The sequence below is a fragment of the Trematomus bernacchii genome, unplaced genomic scaffold, assembly GCF_902827165.1.
Source record: "Trematomus bernacchii unplaced genomic scaffold, fTreBer1.1, whole genome shotgun sequence".
NCBI classification, from domain to species: domain Eukaryota; kingdom Metazoa; phylum Chordata; class Actinopteri; order Perciformes; family Nototheniidae; genus Trematomus; species Trematomus bernacchii.
In genome coordinates this window covers 1,775,161-1,797,808 of record NW_022987654.1, presented here as the reverse complement: position 1 = coordinate 1,797,808, position 22,648 = coordinate 1,775,161, and the positions used below count along the sequence as shown (strand labels likewise).

At 39.9% G+C, this 22,648-nt stretch overlaps 2 protein-coding genes and 2 long non-coding RNA genes across 6 annotated transcripts; 2 read left to right on the top strand and 2 right to left on the bottom strand.

Annotated features, from left to right (window-relative positions):
* Positions 1-3,388: 3,388 nt before the first annotated feature.
* Positions 3,389-4,331, bottom strand: LOC117486442. 2 transcript variants are annotated; one of them, XR_004556276.1, is made up of 5 exons: positions 4,297-4,324; positions 4,147-4,213; positions 3,904-3,963; positions 3,633-3,713; positions 3,389-3,545 (listed from the first exon to the last, which is right to left on the bottom strand). It is a non-coding gene; the product is annotated as an uncharacterized LOC117486442 (long non-coding RNA). The 2 variants fall into 2 exon arrangements; XR_004556275.1 differs by lacking the exon at positions 4,147-4,213 and having other exon boundaries at positions 4,297-4,331.
* Positions 4,332-4,462: 131 nt separating this feature from the next.
* On the top strand, positions 4,463-5,100 carry LOC117486570 (lactose-binding lectin l-2-like). The gene has a single exon (XM_034135082.1). The coding sequence runs from the start codon at positions 4,528-4,530 to the stop codon at positions 5,005-5,007; it is 480 nt and encodes a 159-aa protein (XP_033990973.1). The 5' UTR covers positions 4,463-4,527; the 3' UTR covers positions 5,008-5,100.
* Positions 5,101-12,463: 7,363 nt separating this feature from the next.
* LOC117486573 lies at positions 12,464-17,869 on the bottom strand. 2 transcript variants are annotated; one of them, XR_004556288.1, is made up of 5 exons: positions 17,835-17,862; positions 17,685-17,751; positions 17,432-17,491; positions 17,161-17,241; positions 12,464-12,604 (listed from the first exon to the last, which is right to left on the bottom strand). It is a non-coding gene; the product is annotated as an uncharacterized LOC117486573 (long non-coding RNA). The 2 variants fall into 2 exon arrangements; XR_004556287.1 differs by lacking the exon at positions 17,685-17,751 and having other exon boundaries at positions 17,835-17,869.
* A 129-nt stretch (positions 17,870-17,998) lies between these two features.
* LOC117486568 (lactose-binding lectin l-2-like) lies at positions 17,999-18,638 on the top strand. Its single transcript, XM_034135081.1, has one exon. The coding sequence runs from the start codon at positions 18,066-18,068 to the stop codon at positions 18,543-18,545; it is 480 nt and encodes a 159-aa protein (XP_033990972.1). The 5' UTR covers positions 17,999-18,065; the 3' UTR covers positions 18,546-18,638.
* The last annotated feature ends 4,010 nt before the right edge of the window (positions 18,639-22,648 follow it).

Below are 22,648 nucleotides of genomic sequence, written 5' to 3'. Positions count from 1 at the left end.
AAAGCATTGTGGGGATTTTAAGACCGCGAAGTCTACTCATGTGCACACTCGATATTTCTCCAAACGGAGTACGCCGGGCTCGGTAGATTTCCAAGTATACTGGAGATTGGAACAGTACTTCGGCGGCACTCGATGACGTAGTATGCTTGAAATAGTGGCTCTGAAGCAGCTTTACTAGCGATTGAGAAACACCCCAGATCTTTTGTGTCCTCACTTAAGGCCAGGTGGTTTCTGTGCAGTGGCCGCCTCATGCAACCTTATGAAAAGCCATTTTAAATCGGTTTAGTTACCATATGAGGGTCTAAGGACAGAGGGTGTCGTATTGTCATACTGATATTCTGTACAAACTGTGAAGTCCACTGTTAGAAATTAAAATCAATGTTTTATGGCATGATTTAGTCTAAAACATACCGTCAGTTTAAAAGCAGTCAGATGAAGAACTCATTACTTTTAGTATTGTGTTCACACCTTAAAAGGTGTGAAAGGAGGGATTGTTAGAAATTAAAATCAATGTTAAACAGCATAATTCAGACTAAAATATATCGTCAGTTTTAAAAACTGTTTTATTGTGAAAAAACCCGGAAGTTCACAAAGTCTCAATGCCAAGCTTTTATTCTGAAAATCCTTCATATCCGGTCAGTACGTAGCATGTCGCGAACAATGTTTTAAACTAACTTACAGCTGTTTATAAGGGATTAAATAGAAAGTCATGAAAGACATAAGGAAGAGAAAAGGCTTAAGGAAGTAGACAGGGAATACAGAATGTCGAAATCATCTGTACTCTCGCGATATCGAACCAAAACAGATGAGAAGGGCGTACCCACTATCTGCACAGCGGGAGACAACGAGAGGAGGATAAAAACAGATGACGGACAACGACTCGCTCTCTTCCCTTCGCTGCAGCCACCCTCAAGACAACACCGGCTTTGTCTCTCCATTCACCATGCTTGTTCTTTAACCACGTTACTTAATTAAACTACCCATTTGAACCTTTTCAGAGACTCCATTAGTCTCGTTATTTTAAGTTTCTTTCCTGGGAGCGAGAAGATCACAAATTATCAACACCACTGAGACAAATGTAACATTTGTGATATTGGGCTATATAAATAAACATTGATTGATTGATTGATTGATATGATCAGCCGTTAAGTAATGTTAGCTAAACCACGTGCAGCTTTAGCGCTAAGCTAACTTGTTGTGAGCAGGTCTCTTAGCTAATACATTTTTGACGGAAAGATATCTACAGATAGATATAGATGTTTTCAAACTCACCATTCCACGTAAAGTTATTTTCAAAATTCGGTCGGACCAGACGCAGCACAATTAGCGGGCTCCTCGGTCTTCACCTCTGACTGCGTGCAGTGCAGCACTCATGCTGTGTGTGGAGCCCCTACCCTCTCTTGCAGAAACGTAACACACTGAATTATCCGTTTAACAGGATTATTGCAATGCACATTTCAGCTAAATAGTGCAAACTAATTTGCTTTAGTAATGACAGTCTTTTTACAAAACATGAACAGCATTATTAATGACAGCTTAACATTTTAATTTCAATAAAATCCGGGTTTAGAGTGCACAATCCTGTGTATTGTCGACAAATGCAAACGGACCACACCCTGAACAACAGTATTACAAGTTTAAGCTCCCGAAATAACCCAAAACTAGAGTATCAGCTTCAGTTCAAAGATCATGGAAAGGAAGGAGGGAAGGAGATAGAAATAGTGTATATGGTAAATTGGCAGCATTTATATAGCACTTTTCCACTCTTGTGACCCCTCAAATTACTTTGACATAAGTCAAGTTGAAGAGCAGGATACACACATTCATATAGTGCATGCACCTGCTAAGGGAGAACAAGATTCACACTCACACTGATCGCCATGCAATCAGGAACAATTTAGGGTTCATTATCTTTGTCTCTTAGAGTTCAGGAGAGCCCAACAATGATGGAAATGAAGACTGTCCACACCAACTACGGTTTTGATCACAAATGGAATGATTTCCATTATTATTCTTATCACTCAGTTTGTGCATCTGGCATAGCTTGTGCTTAGCAACTGAGATATGACATCTTATTGAACCAGGTCACTGTTACTCTGTTAACGTGCCTTTGGCCACAAGGCACAGATGTACACTTACTGTGTATGAAAGTCCTTTTTGTGTTTGAGATATATGCAACATAATGGTTCACTTTAAGGAAACAATGCATTATTCATGCACTTTGACAGCACATCTCCCCTTTAAAGCCAGTCTCCTTAACTGTTGCTGAACAGCAGACAGTGCAGCCTCTAAGTTATAGAAAAGTGCATTTTTCTTTATTCTGAGAAACATAGTCTAATTTTAAAGATTATTTTTGTTAAACCTACAGTATTCAGCAATTGTTGGTCAGCAAGATCTACTAAATCAGAGCTGTGATCTGTTCCTATTCAGTGTCATAGAAAGGCCTTGTGGCAGTCATTTGACTATTACCCTGTACATTATGCCCACACATAAAAATACATCTCTGCTCACTGTAGAGCATTCATATTGTAGCTACTATATTCCTGATTTTATTGTATATAGTTTATATTTGTGTTGCGGTGACAGGTTCATGTGCCATGTTTAGAGCTTTAGTGAAGTGCATTTTCTGAAGGAAATACTTTTGTGGTTTGGAGCTACATGCTGTAATGTAAAAGTACCTGTTGTGCCTTGTGGCCACTGGAGGGCAGCAGAGGAGCAAGTCAGTGCGACGATCAGTTGTGAATGAAAAGTAAAACGAGACACAAAGCAATAAGTCTCCCCTGAAATGAATAAATTATGTTTTATACGATATATCCACACAAGCTTATGGTCTTTTTTGCCTAATGTTCATCATTTTGCACAAGCTGGGAATTATTTGTGGTAATGTGGTGGCTCAATTAAATGTTTACAAACCTTTAGTGTGATGGGCATCTTGGTCTTCACTTGCTATAAAGCGTTTTAAAAACAGACCATTATCCCTCCCGACCAACATCTTCTGGAGATTGTAAAGAACATTTGTTTTGGTCTGGCAATGTTTAGCACTCCCAACATTTGATTTAATATCATTTACTCCTTGTAAAAAAATGTATAGAAGGTTTAGTGCGACATCTCCAGGTGAGCAGGTAGTCTGTTTTTGCTTATGTTAAGGTGTGGTTGTGTTTAGTGTTGCCAAGTTCAGTTGACCAATAATATATTAGGCCAACAGTGAAAACACCCTCTCTGATGCATATGTGGTAACTGTGGCTGGGGTCACCTTTAAATAGCTGACAACACCAACTCCTGTTAAGGGGATGGAGGAACCTGTGGACCCTCAATCTAAATCCAAAGTTGTTTTGCAGATGTTGGGGCTTCCCTTCACAAGGACAATGACAGAGGCATGAATGACCAAATAGAATGCAGCTTTATTTCACAAATATACATGTTAAAATGTCAATGTTCAGCAGCTGTCAACGGGTTAGAGGGTGAACATACTTTACACTATTACATTGTGGGTTTACCCTCCTCAGATGGGCAGGTCTGGTCCACTAGGTCACAATGCCTGCAAACTGTCAGGGACAAAAACAGAACAAAAGCATGCACTACTCAAAGCACAACTCCTACAAAATGATTACAGTGAGAGTTAGTTTACTCACCCTTTTAAAGTGTCCCACCGTGCAGTCCCTCCACTGACACTACGCAGACAAGGTTCCCCCACAGAGGGAGAGGAGAGGAACCTGTAACACAAACACTTAGTCAATTATATTGCCCACAATCTGCACACAAGAAAACAATTGACAGAAAATAAAACAAAAAAAGCACTAGAGGACAGTAGTTTTTTTTTTTTTAAACAAACGCAACATAATAGTTGCCAGCTCAAACACCAATTCAATATAACATTAAAAGAAGGTTAAAAACCAGGCTTACTTTTACAGAGCAATAGATCCTCCTGGCTCAATCCAGGAGGGGAAACGGTCATACTCAGCTCTATTAAACACAAAAACAGATGTTATAAATAATAAAAGCTAGAATAAAGTTAACAAACGTCCATTGCCAGTTTCCCGGGTTGCTTGGCTGGTTATGAGCACTTCTACACTGTGCAAAACACATACAAGTTGCTTAAAACTGTTACTAAAACACCATATTGAAAACACATTGTTTGTAACAGACCAGGTCTCGTGCTTTGAATGTCTGAAGAGTTTCCCTCCATGATGGGAAAACGTATCTTGCCCTCGCCCTAATAAAATCCAAACTGAACTGAGACACTTCCATAGGTTAATTTAAAAGACCATATAACCACCTTAAAACCGCGAGTCCTACCTTGAGGGAGATAACGGTGAGCGTCCAGCAGCCAAGAGATAAAGGTTTTCTGAAACTGCCGGCAAAACTTTTATAACTTACATTTTATCGGTCACCGGTCATGTGATCACGTCACGTGACAATGACGTCACATTCCCACACATATATAAAGAAGCAGCCTGTCACTTGAAGCTTCACAATCTCCATCAACGGTTCAGTGCAACTTTAACAGACAGAGACGGTGACATCATCATGCTGGTTTTCCTCTTCCTGTTGGGCCTGGCTCTGGGTGCTGTGTCTTCTTCAGATGAGCGTCCAATGGAGCTTAAGCGTGGCAGCTGTCCCTCATTCTGGTTCTCCTTCTACGGCCGCTGCTACAAGTACATCGCCACAAAGATGACCTGGGCTGATGCAGAGTTCCACTGTCTGTCCCAGGGAGGCAACCTGGTGTCTATCCACAGTAGAGGGGAAGAGGATTTTGTCAAACTCCTGATCAAAAACGTTGACCTTGCTCAGGGACCAACATGGATCGGACTCAGTGACATCCACAAAGAAGGAAGATGGATGTGGTCTGATGGGTGTGTAGCCAAGTTTTTCTTTTGGAATAAAGGAGAACCAAACAACCATAGAGGTGAAGACTGTGTACACAACAACTGGTCAGGGAGGTGGAATGATAGGAAGTGTTCATCAACTTTTCCCTCAGTTTGTGCATCTCGCACAACTTGTCCTTAGCAACTGAGATGTTACGTGTTCACCTGTTTTGTTAACATGCCTTTGACAACAATAAAGACACAGATGTACACTTGTATATGTGTGTGAACAGAAGTCCTTTTTTCTAACCTTTATTGTCATGAATGTTACATATTCACACTGGTCGCTCCAGGGGTTAATCAAAGGAATTATTTCTACACCTTTTAAAAAATATCATAAATACATTTAGTAAATAATATTGATGTACTATTACATTTTTGCTGTTGCTTATTATTCCTGGTATTATACTTATTTGTTTTAACCACACACAGTTGTATATCATTCAATTATCACATGGATGTGGTCAGGTATTTACGGCACCTGGTGTGTGGATGACGAACGGGCTGAACTTGCTCTTTTCTGTTGACCGTATAGTCCTGCTTTGGTTATTGTTTGTGTTATTTTGTTCAATCAACATTAACTTTTGCACAGATTTGATTTAGGAATGCTTCAAAGTGATGAGCCTAGTCTTGGCCTCTTTAGCGACATGATTCATTGGGAAAAGTACCATCGCAAATGTTCTGGTTATGGGAACAACAGGTGTTTAATGGACAGGGACACTATGTTTATCTTTCACATGGCGTGAAACTCAAAGTGGCAGCATGGTGAATGGTTACAGACATGTTTATCATCACCTGCGTCTCAGATTTCAATGCGATTCATATAAAATGAATGTTTGTTGGGAAACAAAAACAATCTACATTATTCCAAATATATATATATATGTATATATGTGTATATATATGTGTGTGTGTATATATATATATATATGTATATACACTTGTATATATGATGGTTCTTTTTTCTTTTTTTTTTAAAGTCAAACTTCTTGGGTTTTTCCTTTTGTTATTTGATTGAAGAGGTACTGGAAAATAACCGGGTGAAACGAGTGCCCAATCCTTCTGTGTATTGTTGACTAATGCAAACGGACCACACCCTGGACAACAGTATTACAAGTTTAAACTCTGGAAATAACCCAAAACTAGAGTATCAGCTTCAGTTCAAAGATCATGGAAAGGAAGGAGGGAAGGAGATAGAAATAGTGTATATGTTAAATTGGCAGCATTTATATTGCACTTTTCCACTCTTGTGACCCCTCAAATTACTTTGACATAAGTCAAGTTGAACAGCAGAATACACACATTCATATAGTGCATGCACCTGCTAAGGGAGAACAAGATTCACACTCACACTGATCGCCATGCAATCAGGAGCAATTTAGGGTTCATTATCTTTGTCTCTTAGAGTTCAGGAGAGCCCAACAATGATGGAAATGAAGACTGTCCACACCAACTACGGTTTTGATCACAAATAGAATGATTTCCATTATTATTCTTATCACTCAGTTTGAGCATCTGGCATAGCTTGTGTTTAGCAACTGAGATATGACATCTTATTGAACCAGGTCACTGTTCACCTGTTAACGTGCCTTTGGCCACAAGACACAGATGTACACTTACTGTGTATGAAAGTCCTTTTTGTGTTTGTGATATATGCAACATAATGGTTCACTTATTAACAAGGAAACAATGCATTATTCATACACGTTGACAGCACATCTCCCCTTTAAAGCCAGTCTCCTTAACTGTTGCTGAACAGCAGACAGTGCAGCCTCAAAGTTATAGAAAAGTGCTGAATGTTTCAAATGTAGCTTAGTAGTAATTTAGCATCTGGGTACAAGGGTTTGCTGGTGTAACATTAAAAAAGTGAAAAGAGTCAGTCTGGAATGCAGAATTTTTTTACATGAGGCACATCATTTTTCTTTATTCTGAGAAACAGTCTAATTTTAAAGATTATTTTTTGTTAAACCTATTCAGCAATTGTTGGTCAGCAAGATCTACTAAATCAGAGCTGTGATCTGTTCCTATTCAGTGTCATAGAAAGGCCTTGTGGCAGTCATTTGACTATTACCCTGTACATTATGCCCACACATAAAAATACATCTCTGCTCACTGTAGAGCATTCATATTGTAGCTACTATATTCCTGATTTTATTGTATATAGTTTATATTTGTGTTGCGGTGACAGGTTCATGTGCCATGTTTAGAGCTTTAGTGAAGTGCATTTTCTGAAGGAAATACTTTTGTGGTTTGGAGCTACATGCTGTAATGTAAAAGTACCTGTTGTGCCTTGTGGCCACTGGAGGGCAGCAGAGGAGCAAGTCAGTGCGACGATCAGTTGTGAATGAAAAGTAAAACGAGACACAGCAATAAGTCTCCCCTGAAATGAATAAATGTTTTATACGATATATCCACACAAGCTCATGGTCTTTTTTGCCTAATGTTCATCTTCATTTTGCACAAGGTGGGAATTTTTTGTGGTAATGTGGTGGCTCAATTAAATGTTTACAAACCTTTAGTGTGATGGGCATCTTGGTATTCGAGTGATTCTACAATTTAGGGTACATTCCATGTCCATTGATGTCCATTGATGATAATTATAATTATTCTAACTATTTTCTTCAAAAATATCATATTTTGCCTATTATTGGAAAGCATGTTATAATATCACACAAACATTATGTGCATCCTATGCTTTATTTAGCTTGAAATGTGTCATGATGTTCTTAAATTGTCAGTTTTTTGCTATGTCCGTTTTTCAGTTGAGGGTGTCTTGGATTCAAAATAATGAATAAAAACCATTAAAGTAAATTTAAAAAATGATTCATTTATTTCAAAAGTCTAAATACTAAAGAATAACATATTTTTAATTGATTTCCCCCTTTAAATAATTTAAATATCTTAATATATGAATGTCCGCAAAAGTTCTGTCAACTATGTTACTAACAGAACTTCCCCCTTTAACTCAAAAATTGTTTGTCCCAATACCATGTCACCAGCATCACATGATGCCATGTTCCTCTTTGGCAGACATTTTGAACACACTGTGGTGATTGTCCTCTACATTTTTACAATATTTTATGTATAATAGCACATGGTCAATTAATATACTCATTGACAATCAACAATGTTACGTACATTGTTATGGTTTACAATTGTTTAATGATTTTAATTCAATTATATGTTCAAATGTGATGTTAACCTGTTCAAGAAAATGACATGTGGTCATCCAGGCAAGGCCTAGCATTGAAATGATGGGTCAAAATAGGGAAATTGTCAACTAGGTTACCTGTCAACTGAGTTACCCAGTACTGTAATAACTGTAGTAACTTAGTTGACAGGTAACCTAGTTGACAATTTGTATGACATGTAGACGTCATTACACATCATTATCAATGGAATTTTGCACTTCTGCCTTGAAATTAACATAGTGCTGATGGTTAATGTGTCCAGTCAACTATGTTATTTGCGTCAAATGTTTGACTTTCATTGTCAACTATGTTGCACCTCATTTTTTCAAATTTAAAATATCTAAAATAGTGCTTCTGATATCCTTTATAGTATAATGTATATCTACACAGGTTGGAGTTTTACATGACATCTCTTAAAACTATCAAAATGACCTGTATGGTAGTTTTATAATACAAAATATCCCTAAACTTAATGACAGTGCTGAACATATCACATGAAAAAACAAAACTTTAATACAATTATTTTTTAAACTTTAAAAAAATCTTTGGATATATGGTAGAATAGACTCGAGAGCCTTTCAAAATTTGATTTTACTTGAAGTGCAGGACTTAATCAAATGATTGTAATGACATCAAGTTTGTCCGTAACATAGTTGACAAACTGAGTAGTGAAAACATCCTTTCCCTTAAAATAAAAAAAAAAATAAAAATGTTTAAGCTTTGCAACTAGTGGATATGTTACACTGAGGAATATACTAACTTGAACCACTGATTGTTCTATTGAGAAAGAACACTTTCTTTGTACTGTTTTGTTGATGTGAAATGCACCCTAAATTATAGAATCAGTCATTCACTGGCTATAAAGCGTTTTAAAAACAGACCATTATCCCTCCCGACCAACATCTTCTGGAGATTGTAAAGAACATTTGTTTTGGTCTGGCAATGTTTAGCACTGCCAACATTTGATTTAAAGGAGAGGTGTCATGCTTTTCCGGTTATTACCCGTCCCCTTGTGTGTTATGAAGGTTTTTATGCATGTAAACGGTGTGCAGAGTCAAATCCCTCAAAGTACACCCTATAGCGAGTAAAACTCTAACACAGAAAATACCTCCCCAAAACGCCTCGTTGGAGATACGTCATTGTCCATTTGATTCTTCCGGGTACGGCATGATGTCAACCCGTACCCGGAACGAAATGGACCAATCCGTGGAGCCGTTACGTTAAGCCCCGGCTGATTGGTCCAAATTGACCAATCCACGGACTTCCTCACACACACACACATCTGTGTGCAGGGAGCAGGCAGCTCAGCTGATTTCTCCTCCCTGGCTGCAGGCTGATAACAGACCGTTGGGATCACGGCAAAATTCTCTCTGCAGACCCATTCTCTCTGCAGACCCATTCTCACAGCGTTTATCAACCTTTTTCTTACTCAATATCAAGCCACACTTATTGTTTTTACTTCGGATGTGAGTTTGTGTGTGCTCAGGATGAGTTTGGCTGTGTTTGGCTATGTATCCTAAACAAGGAAACAACACCTCCACGGAGCTCAGCGCGATTCACAACGTCCCGACCAATCAGAGCACACTGTGCTCACAGGGAGGGTGGGGGCTGGAGCTTTTGGAGCTACAACGAGACGTTAAAGGCAGAGAGTGAAATTCAGTGAATACAAGTAGTTTACAGAGATGCTGTATGAGAAACCAATGTGAGTTTGGAAAAATGCACAGTATAAATCTATTCTAGTATACCTCAACAATGGAATTATGATCAGTGGAAATGGCCATGACACCTCTCCTTTAATATAATTTACTCCTTGTAAAAAATGTATAGAAGGTTTAGTGCGACATCTCCAGGTGAGCAGGTAGTCTGTTTTTGCTTATGTTAAGGTGTGGTTGTGTTTAGTGTTGCCAAGTTCAGTTGACCAATATTATATTAGGCCAACAGTGAAAACAGCCTCTCTGATGCATATGTGGTAACTGTGGCTGGGGTCACCTTTAAATAGCTGACAACACCAACTCCTGTTAAGGGGATGGAGGAACCTGTGGACCCTCAATCTAAATCCAAAGTTGTTTTGCAGATGTTGGGGCTTCCCTTCACAAGTTAACGTTACGTTAAGCCCCCGCTGATTGGTCCAAATTGACCAATCCACAGACTTCCTCACACACACACACACATCTGTGTGCAGGGAGCAGGCAGCTCAGCTGATTTCTCCTCCCTGGCTGCAGGCTGATAACAGACCGTTGGGATCACGGCAAAATTCTCTCTGCAGACCCATTCTCACAGCGTTTATCAACCTTTTTCTTACTCAATATCAAGCCACACTTATTGTTTTTACTTCCAGGGTTCTTACACCTTTTCCAAAGTCAAATTCAAGCACTTTTCAAGCATTTTCAAGGTGCATTTTCAAGCTTTTCAAGCATCTTACAGCTGTTGTAAATTACATATTTATATACACATACTTATACTCAAATGATTATTTCCCTACTTCACATTAAATCAGATGTTCTTTATGCTATAAACAACCAAATGTGTGTTTCATAATAGCATTCTACATGAGGATGAACAATTTAAATTTTTAGAAAAGAAAACTAAGTTTAATATTTCAAAATGAGTGACCCATCTGTACGTAGACTGGGCATCCCATATAACCTGGCTGAGCCAATATAAAACAATCAGCCAAATAACTTTTCAATACATTATTGATTACTATTTTTGAGGTACTTTTAGGTTGGCAGTAAACATAAGTCAGAGGTAAATGGTTTACTTTTACTCCACTACATGTATTTAATACCTTTAGTTACTTTACAGATGTGGATGAATGATGTGAAATATAATCAAGTGTTAAAACAGACTTTAGTTCCACCTGGAGTAAATTCACAAGCTACTCTGTAGTATACAAAGTCATTCAAACTAGCTGCACCTTTACCAGCTTTGATAACACTTTAATGATCAATTATTATAAAACATATCATATACAATTATTAGGGATGCTCCGATCGCCAATTTTGGGGCCGATCGCCGGAATCAGCTTGTTCCAGAGGTAGATAAAATAGCTAAGTGTGTTAGGTCTAACTCTTAATGTGTGTTCTGCTCCGCTCACCGGTCCGTCACAGCGGGTGGAGCTGCAGGATTTCTGCTTCACACACACGTTGCATACCGCTATTTTATTGTCATTTTCGGACACTTAAAATACTGCCAGACTAGTGAAGCCATTTGGCGAGCTTGTTTTGCCGCGCACAGAGAAAAGTGTCATGTATTTTACATGCAACGATAGCCTAATCTAAAATGCTCTCTTGCATCGTTATTGTTGCACACTTTGCAGGAGGCTACTCTTGGGCTTCGCTTGACCCTCGTCTTAGCCATGGCTTGTATTTGTCTTCTGCTAGCCAACGCTCGTTGAAACGGCAACCTCCTGGCATACTGTCATCTATCACTCTCACTCATCAGAATGCCCAGGTCACACACGTAACAAAAACACTTGCCGGTCACGCGCATTGCGCGGGAATGCCGGAGCGGAGCTGTTTTATGTAAAAGCGAAGCAATTAAGCGCGCTCCGACTTCTTTATTTTCTTTTAATCTAAAAAGCGAAGTAAAGCATTTACAATTTCAAGCACTTTATCCCAAATTCAAGCACCATTCCCAAAATTCAAGCACTTTTCAAACCTTGAAAACACCTCGTACAATTTCAAGCATTTTCAAGGATTTCCAGCACCCGTACGCACCCTGTACTTCGGATGTGAGTTTGTGTGTGCTCAGGATGAGTTTGGCTGTGTTTGGCTATGTATCCTAAACAAGGAAACAACACCTCCACGGAGCTCAGCGCGATTCACAACGTCCCGACCAATCAGAGCACACTGTGCTCACAGGGAGGGTGGGGGCTGGAGCTTTTGGAGCTACAACGAGCCGTTAAAGGCAGAGAGTGAAATTCAGTGAATACAAGTAGTTTACAGAGATGCTGTATGAGAAACCAATGTGAGTTTGGAAAAATGCACAGTATAAATCTATTCTAGTATACCTCAACAATGGAATTATGATCAGTGGAAATGGCCATGACACCTCTCCTTTAATATAATTTACTCCTTGTAAAAAATGTATAGAAGGTTTAGTGCGACATCTCCAGGTGAGCAGGTAGTCTGTTTTTGCTTATGTTAAGGTGTGGTTGTGTTTAGTGTTGCCAAGTTCAGTTGACCAATATTATATTAGGCCAACAGTGAAAACAGCCTCTCTGATGCATATGTGGTAACTGTGGCTGGGGTCACCTTTAAATAGCTGACAACACCAACTCCTGTTAAGGGGATGGAGGAACCTGTGGACCCTCAATCTAAATCCAAAGTTGTTTTGCAGATGTTGGGGCTTCCCTTCACAAGGACAATGACAGAGGCATGAATGACCAAATAGAATGCAGCTTTATTTCACAAATATACATGTTAAAATGTCAATGTTCAGCAGCTGTCAACGGGTTAGAGGGTGAACATACTTTACACTATTACATTGTGGGTTTACCCTCTTCAGATGGGCAGGTCTGGTCCACTAGGTCACAATGCCTGCAAACTGTCAGGGACAAAAACAGAACAAAAGCATGCACTAGGGGAGACCAGGGACAGTTGCAACACTTTTTGGGGCTTTTCCCCAATAAGTAAAAAAACATTTACAATAGGATAGCCATTTTGCTATATTATCAATATGTCAGCTACTAAAACAATGTATTTAAGATGTTTTTATGAAATAAGTACAGGTTGGAAAATGTATTTTAAAAAAAAAACTCAACTGTTACAACTGTCCTTGTGTACAGGGACAGTTGTAGCACATGCCAGGCACGGTTGTAACATGTTAATAACGGTTACCTTTATTAACATGTTTCACACTACATGACAACAAATAGGGAAAGCTGGGAAAGCTGTCAAATTCTAAGGCAACAAGATTTGAATGGGGTTTCACACATCCTCCAACAAACAATGAACAATGAACAGGATAACAGATAACACACACAGCATCATCCTCTGTGAAGGATTAAACTGTTCTCTGAGAGGTGCTTCTACCTTAATTATGTAGACCTACCTCCTTTGAGCTGAGACCATAGTATAAATCAGCTACCTCCATCAGATAGTCTCTCAAAAGCATCTCCTGCTCTGTTGAGAACACCTTCTTTGGTGTCCAGTAGCCTACTCTTGGGGGTGTTTGTGATCCCTGACTCTCCAACCTCAGCCTCTTTGTATGGAACCGGTACAGGGTGACATGGCATATATCCAGGGACTTTGCCACTTCCCTGAATGATTTGCCCTTCTCAACTTCATTTGAGGCCCTCTGCAGCAGAGCAAGTGGCACTCCCCTGTCTGTCTTCCTCTTTCTGACATTTGGCATACTGTAAACACACTTTAGGCCTACTGTACAGTATTTTATTCTGTTTATTTTTACAGGGACAATGCACACCAATCAACAATACAACTGTATGCTTGAATGAACAATTGATCATTCAAGCAAATGTGCCATCATTGTAAATGTGCCATTTTACAACTGTCCCGTTACAACCGTCCCAGGACCACCAGTCTTGCTTTCACCCCCTGTGAACCTGCCTGATTGCTAGCTTGACCAATATTTAGCTAGTCAGTGGCGAGCCGTCAGGGCCCTCTAGGCCCTCTGTGAGGGCCTAAGATATTCCAAAAAATAATATTTAAAAACATTAAAAAAAAATATATTTTTTTAATATTATTTTTCATTAGTTTTACCGAAAAAAAACTTGATTTAATAAAATAACATTTCCAAATAAATAAATTCTTCGAATCTGCCTGTTCAGTCTCCGTTTGAATGTGGGTTACATGAAAGAAGCTCATCTGGCCCTCTCTGCGATTCACAGAGGGCCCGCTATAGTAAGGCCCCGGCTCCACGGGGACGAAAACGGGTTGAATCCGCATATTTCTCATGCGTATAGCCCTCTAAGCTCGACGACGCCGTAAGGGAAACGTAGAAACAGACCCCGCAAACGACAACGGGTCCAAAGGTGGATAGATCTGGGAACGGAGCGCTCTGGGGGGGTCCAACGGGGCCGTGGAGTCGCCTATACGGTCATTCGTTTTCATAGCCCCGCCTCTCCCCACCTCTCCGCGTACCCCGCATCATTGCTGATGTGTTTCGTTAACAACAACAATGGCGGATCGCAGGGTTGCTATCGTGCTCCAGTCGCTACTGACCATGCTACAGTTCTTTGTGCAACATCTACAGGAGCTCCTCCTTGAATTCAGATTATTTATCTTTATCTCGATATGGACATAAACGCGAGTGAAGTCTAATCTGACAGGACGGAGACACGCAGCTCCTGCCGCTGTGATGCAGCGGGAGCAAAACACACACTTCAAGTCAGATCATCACCCTTAGCTATTTTAATTACCTCTCAAACTACCTAAACTAGTTATAAATATGTTCATTTTTACTGTCGGGTCACTCATTACAGGATCAGCTGCTGCATGAGACAGACACTGACGCTGTCAGAAGAGAGGAAAAAGAGACAGGCTCCGTGTATTTGATGATTATATATCATTATATCGTCGTTATTCATTTGTTTTAAAGCTCAATAAATAATGAAGACCTTTGACCGGCACTTTTATAATTTTGTCCGGAAGATTTAAACTTTAACACACGCTGACCGGCGAAAAACTCTGCCCGGTTCTGTCGGCCCCCACCGCGGAGAATACACAGAAGTGCAGCCATGACAACCATTCTTCTTCGCTGCTTTTGTGGAGGAAGTTGCTGCTTTTGTGGAGGAAGTTACAGCGCCACGTACAGGTTCGGCATATGTACTGCAGCTTTTCCAGCGTTTGGATGTAAACGGAGCCGTCTCGTGGAGCTTGACACAATCCGGTGTATATTGCGTGGGTACGGAAGGTTTTTTGCGGTTGCATTTGCGTTACTCCGATGCGTTTTGCCGTTTTCGTGCCCGTGGCCTAACTGAACGAGAGAGTAATGTCAAATGACAGTACAATTGACCAATCATATCTTCCCTCTAAATGGGTGGGTTTTATTATCGCGGACTAGATGACAAGTTCCGCCCGCTGTGAAACTTTTCTTGTTTCCATAGCAACAACAACTTCCTGTCAACAGCGTGAACTCGCCTTCAAAATAAAAGCATGCCAAATTACACTTAAGACATACAACTGCAACGAAAGTAACAAACACAATGCAATATCATTTTCAATGTCAAAGAACACAAATTGGGTTCACAGGTGTTGTTTTGTGTGGTAGAGGGTCGCTGTCATTGATGCGTTTTGCACCCTGGGCCGTTGTTTTGATATTCCGCTGAAGTATACGCTGTGACGTAATAACTCTTTTTTTTTTTTTTTTTTTCGAGGGAAGGGGTGGGGGTCAGAGGGCCTAGGTATAAAGCTCACGGCTCGCCACTGTAGCTAGTTATATTTGTAGCTTACAAAACAGTGATTCTAATAATACCAGGGTTGCCAACTCTCACGCATCTGGCGTGTGACACACGCTTTCACTCTCAATCTCACGCTCTCACGCTGCCCAAACTATTCTCACGCCAAAAACAATAATACCGAAGACTAGAAACGGTTTTGAAAACTTTTGTCACGTAGTGATCGTCTTCTCAATAGAACATCTTTGATAATGTCTTCTGGCCAATCAGAATCACGATAACGGCGTGTGTGTTGTTGCAGGAAGTCCCGACGGAGAATACTTTTGCGGTAGTACATCTCTATACATCAATACAACATTACGTGTTGATAGAAATCAACACGTAATGAAATAAGACCCCACGGTTTGATGATTGATAGGTGTGTGGGCTGTCTTTCATTTTGACACACAGAACAATGGGGGCTATCCACCCTTATCCACAATGTAAAGTAATTCACACAGCCTCTTCTCTCTGTGAGGAGCAGCAGGTTCAGCTTTCAGAACAAAGTAACAAAAAACAAAAATGGCATTCATTTTTTTTAAATATGTCGTGTAGTAATAGATTTATTTATTTTTCTTCTCAAGAGAGTACCAGAATGTGTATTTTATGTTAGTATTTTAAAAAATCTCCTGGGGGAGAATCCCCCCAGACCTCCCTGCAGGGGTTGGGTTTTCAGCATGTCAACTCTTTCACCTGTGGGGAAATTGCAGGATTGGCTCCAGGTCGCCCTTTTTATTTACTACAAGACAAATGTGCCTTTTTATTTCATACAGTTCAATTTGGATTGAGACAGGGAAATAATCTAAACCTCACGCGTGGCGTTTCACTGTCGGGGGGAGCGTGTATGTAATTACATTGCAAATACTGACTTGAGCCCCACCACTGTATGGGTTAGCCCCTATATACAGTCTATGGTTAGCCCTACCATAGATTACGCAACAAAAATACTCTGGAGCCGCAACTGCCGACCCGTATTGCGCATGCGCAGATCTAAGATCCAGTAGAAATGATAAAAAAGTAAAAGTCTGCTGCTTATTGTTCTATTAGGCGATAAACGATAATATTGTCGGCACCGTTGTATGACCATTTTAGACCACTGACATAATGATAATATATAATAATAATTCAAGTACATCCTTTCAAACTGCTAGTCACATCCTCATGTAAATGGCAATTTATCAAGGTCAGAAAAGTTATGGAGTTCATTATTATTTATCGTACGATAAGTCAATTAATTGTTTATCGCGACAGGCACACAATAAAACAGTGGAAACAAACATGTTTGACTTTCATTAGTGAATGAAACTGTGTGCCCTTTATAGTCTGTGTCCATTATTGTGTATTTGTATATATTGTATATATATATCCTATATGCTAAGGTCCCGCTGCTGACACGATAGCAGTCATTTCGTGCGCATATGTGTAATTAAACTGAATTAAACCCATGATATCAAAATCTCACTCCAGCCAGGTACCCAAAGTTGGCAACCCTGATAATACTAGTTTGGATTCCTAGACATTTGAACTCAAGACAGTATCCAAAAAATACATCATATAATTTTAGTTAATGTTCTACCTCAGACACACACTTGTGATTGGAGATATTGAAGGTGTTACAACCGACCCGTGTTGCAACTGTACCTGGTCTCCCCTACTCAAAGCACAACTCCTACAAAATGATTACAGTGAGAGTTAGTTTACTCACCCTTTTAAAGTGTCCCACCGTGCAGTCCCTCCACTGACACTACGCAGACAAGGTTCCCCCACAGAGGGAGAGGAGAGGAACCTGTAACACAAACACTTAGTCAATTATATTGCCCACAATCGGCCCACAAGAAAACAATTGACAGAAAATAAAACAAAAAAAGCACTAGAGGACAGTAGTTTTTTTTTTTTTAAACAAACGCAACATAATAGTTGCCAGCTCAAACACCAATTCAATATAACATTAAAAGAAGGTTAAAAACCAGGCTTACTTTTACAGAGCAATAGATCCTCCTGGCTCAATCCAGGAGGGGAAACGGTCATACTCAGCTCTATTAAACACAAAAACAGATGTTATAAATAATAAAAGCTAGAATAAAGTTAACAAACGTCCATTGCCAGTTTCCCGGGTTGCTTGGCTGGTTATGAGCACTTCTACACTGTGCAAAACACATACAAGTTGCTTAAAAACGATTAAAACTGTTACTAAAACACCATATTGAAAACACATTGTTTGTAACAGACCAGGTCTCGTGCTTTGAATGTCTGAAGAGTTTCCCTCCATGATGGGAAAACGTATCTTGCCCTCGCCCTAATAAAATCCAAACTGAACTGAGACACTTCCATAGGTTAATTTAAAAGACCATATAACCACCTTAAAACCGCGAATCCTACCTTGAGGGAGATAACGGTGAGCGTCCAGCAGCCAAGAGATAAAGGTTTTCTGAAACTGCCGGCAAAACTTTTATAACTTACATTTTATCGGTCACCGGTCATGTGATCACGTCACGTGACAATGACGTCACATTCCCACACATATATAAAGAAGCAGCCTGTCACTTGAAGCTTCACAATCTCCATCAACGGTTCAGTGCAACTTTAACAGACAGAGACGGTGACATCATCATGCTGGTTTTCCTCTTCCTGTTGGGCCTGGCTCTGGGTGCTGTGTCTTCTTCAGATGAGCGTCCAATGGAGCTTGTGCGTGGCAGCTGTCCCTCATTCTGGTTCTCCTTCTACGGCCGCTGCTACAAGTACATCGCCACAAAGATGACCTGGGCTGATGCAGAGTTCCACTGTCTGTCCCAGGGAGGCAACCTGGTGTCTATCCACAGTGGAGGGGAAGAGGATTTTGTCAAACTCCTGATCAAAAACGTTGACCTTGCTCAGGGACCAACATGGATCGGACTCAGTGACATCCACAAAGAAGGAAGATGGATGTGGTCTGATGGGTGTGTAGCCAAGTTTTTCTTTTGGAATAAAGGGGAACCAAACAACCATAGAGGTGAAGACTGTGTACACAACAACTGGTCAGGGAGGTGGAATGATAGGAAGTGTTCATCAACTTTTCCCTCAGTTTGTGCATCTCGCACAACTTGTCCTTAGCAACTGAGATGTTACGTGTTCACCTGTTTTGTTAACATGCCTTTGACAACAATAAAGACACAGATGTACACTTGTATATGTGTGTGAACAGAAGTCCTTTTTTCTAACCTTTATTGTCATGAATGTTACATATTCACACTGGTCGCTCCAGGGGTTAATCAAAGGAATTATTTCTACACCTTTTAAAAAATATCATAAATACATTTAGTAAATAATATTGATGTACTATTACATTTTTGCTGTGCTACACACTTGTATATATGATGGATCATAATTTTAAAAAAAAAGTCAAACTTCTTGGGTTTTTCCTTTGTTATTTGATTGAAGAGGTACTGGAAAATAAACGGGTGAAACAAGTGCCCAATCCTTCTGTGTATTGACTAATGCAAACGGACCACACCCTGGACAACAGTATTACAAGTTTAAACTCCCGAAATAACCCAAAACTAGAGTATCAGCTTCAGTTCAAAGATCATGGAAAGGAAGGAGGGAAGGAGATAGAAATAGTGTATATGGTAAATTGGCAGCATTTATATAGCACTTTTCCACTCTCGTGACCCCTCAAATTACTTTGACATAAGTCAAGTTGAACAGCAGAATATACACATTCATATAGTGCATGCACCTGCTAAGGGAGAACAAGATTCACACTCACACTGATCGCCATGCAATCAGGAACAATTTAGGGTTCATTATCTTTGTCTCTTAGAGTTCAGGAGAGCCCAACAATGATGGAAATGAAGACTGTCCACACCAACTATGGTTTTGATCACAAATGGAATGATTTCCATTATTCTTATCACTCAGTTTGTGCATCTGGCATAGCTTGTGTTTAGCAACTGAGATATGACATCTTATTGAACCAGGTCACTGTTCACCTGTTAACGTGCCTTCGGCCACAAGACACAGATGCACACTTACTGTGTATGAAAGTCCTTTTTGTGTTTGAGATATATGCAACATAATGGTTCACTTATTAACAAGGAAACAATGCATTATTCATACACTTTGACAGCACATCTCCCCTTTAAAGCCAGTCTCCTTAACTGTTGCTGAACAGCAGACAGTGCAGCCTCTAAGTTATAGAAAAGTGCTGAATGTTTCAAATGTAGCTTAGTAGTAATTTAGCATCTGGGTACAAGGGTTTGCTGGTGTAACATTAAAAAAGTGAAAAGAGTCAGTCTGGAATGCAGAATTTTTTTACATGAGGCACATCATTTTTCTTTATTCTGAGAAACAGTCTAATTTTAAAGATTATTTTTTGTTAAACCTATTCAGCAATTGTTGGTCAGCAAGATCTACTAAATCAGAGCTGTGATCTGTTCCTATTCAGTGTCATAGAAAGGCCTTGTGGCAGTCATTTGACTATTACCCTGTACATTATGCCCACACATAAAAATACATCTCTGCTCACTGTAGAGCATTCATATTGTAGCTACTATATTCCTGATTTTATTGTATATAGTTTATATTTGTGTTGCGGTGACAGGTTCATGTGCCATGTTTAGAGCTTTAGTGAAGTGCATTTTCTGAAGGAAATACTTTTGTGGTTTGGAGCTACATGCTGTAATGTAAAAGTACCTGTTGTGCCTTGTGGCCACTGGAGGGCAGCAGAGGAGCAAGTCAGTGCGACGATCAGTTGTGAATGAAAAGTAAAACGAGACACAGCAATAAGTCTCCCCTGAAATGAATAAATGTTTTATACGATATATCCACACAAGCTCATGGTCTTTTTTGCCTAATGTTCATCTTCATTTTGCACAAGGTGGGAATTATTTGTGGTAATGTGGTGGCTCAATTAAATGTTTACAAACCTTTAGTGTGATGGGCATCTTGGTATTCACTGGCTATAAAGCGTTTTAAAAACAGACCATTATCCCTCCCGACCAACATCTTCTGGAGATTGTAAAGAACATTTGTTTTGGTCTGGCAATGTTTAGCACTGCCAACATTTGATTTAAAGGAGAGGTGTCATGCTTTTCCGGTTATTACCCGTCCCCTTGTGTGTTATGAAGGTTTTTATGCATGTAAACGGTGTGCAGAGTCAAATCCCTCAAAGTACACCCTATAGCGAGTAAAACTCTAACACAGAAAATACCTCCCCAAAACGCCTCGTTGGAGATACGTCATTGTCCATTTGATTCTTCCGGGTACGGCATGATGTCAACCCGTACCCGGAACGAACCAATCCATGGAGCCGTTACGTTAAGCCCCCGCTGATTGGTCCAAATTGACCAATCCACAGACTTCCTCACACACACACACACACATCTGTGTGCAGGGAGCAGGCAGCTCAGCTGATTTCTCCTCCCTGGCTGCAGGCTGATAACAGACCGTTGGGATCACGGCAAAATTCTCTCTGCAGACCCATTCTCACAGCGTTCATCAACCTTTTTCTTACTCAATATCAAGCCACACTTATTGTTTTTACTTCCAGGGTTCTTACACCTTTTCCAAAGTCAAATTCAAGCACTTTTCAAGCATTTTCAAGGTGCATTTTCAAGCATCTTACAGCTGTTGTAAATTACATATTTATATACACATACTTATACTCAAATGATTATTTCCCTACTTCACATTAAATCAGATGTTCTTTATGCTATAAACAACCAAATGTGTTTTTCATAATAGCATTCTACATGAGGATGAACAATTTAAATTTTTAGAAAAGAAAACTAAGTTTAATATTTCAAAATGAGTGACCCATCTGTACGTAGACTGGGCATCCCATATAACCTGGCTGAGCCAATATAAAACAATCAGCCAAATAACTTTTCAATACATTATTGATTACTATTTTTGAGGTACTTTTAGGTTGGCAGTAAACATAAGTCAGAGGTAAATGGTTTACTTTTACTCCACTACATGTATTTAATACCTTTAGTTACTTTACAGATGTGGATGAATGATGTGAAATATAATCAAGTGTTAAAACAGACTTTAGTTCCACCTGGAGTAAATTCACAAGCTACTCTGTAGTATACAAAGTCATTCAAACTAGCTGCACCTTTACCAGCTTTGATAACACTTTAATGATCAATTATTATAAAACATATCATATACAATTATTAGGGATGCTCCGATCGCCAATTTTGGGGCCGATCGCCGGAATCAGCTTGTTCCAGAGGTAGATAAAATAGCTAAGTGTGTTAGGTTTAACTCTTAATGTGTGTTCTGCTTTGCTCACCGGTCCGTCACAGCGGGTGGAGCTGCAGGATTTCTGCTTCACACACACGTTGCATACCGCTATTTTATTGTCATTTTCGGACACTTAAAATACTGCCAGACTAGTGAAGCCATTTTGGCGAGCTTGTTTTGCCGCGCACAGAGAAAAGTGTCATGTATTTTACATGCAACGATAGCCTAATCTAAAATGCTCTCTTGCATCGTTATTGTTGCACACTTTGCAGGAGGCTACTCTTGGGCTTCGCTTGACCCTCGTCTTAGCCATGGCTTGTATTTGTCTTCTGCTAGCCAACGCTCGTTGAAACGGCAACCTCCTGGCATACTGTCATCTATCACTCTCACTCTCATCAGAATGCCCAGGTCACACACGTAACAAAAACACTTGCCGGTCACGCGCATTGCGCGGGAATGCCGGAGCGGAGCTGTTTTATGTAAAAGCGAAGCAATTAAGCGCGCTCCGACTTCTTTATTTTCTTTTAATCTAAAAAGCGAAGTAAAGCATTTACAATTTCAAGCACTTTATCCCAAATTCAAGCACCATTCCCAAAATTCAAGCACTTTTCAAACCTTGAAAACACCTCGTACAATTTCAAGCATTTTCAAGGATTTCCAGCACCCGTACGCACCCTGTACTTCGGATGTGAGTTTGTGTGTGCTCAGGATGAGTTTGGCTGTGTTTCGCTATGTATCCTAAACAAGGAAACAACACCTCCACGGAGCTCAGCGCGATTCACAACGTCCCGACCAATCAGAGCACACTGTGCTCACAGGGAGGGTGGGGGCTGGAGCTTTTGGAGCTACAACGAGCCGTTAAGGCAGAGAGTGAAATTCAGTGAATACAAGTAGTTTACAGAGATGCTGTATGAGAAACCAATGTGAGTTTGGAAAAATGCACAGTATAAATCTATTCTAGTATA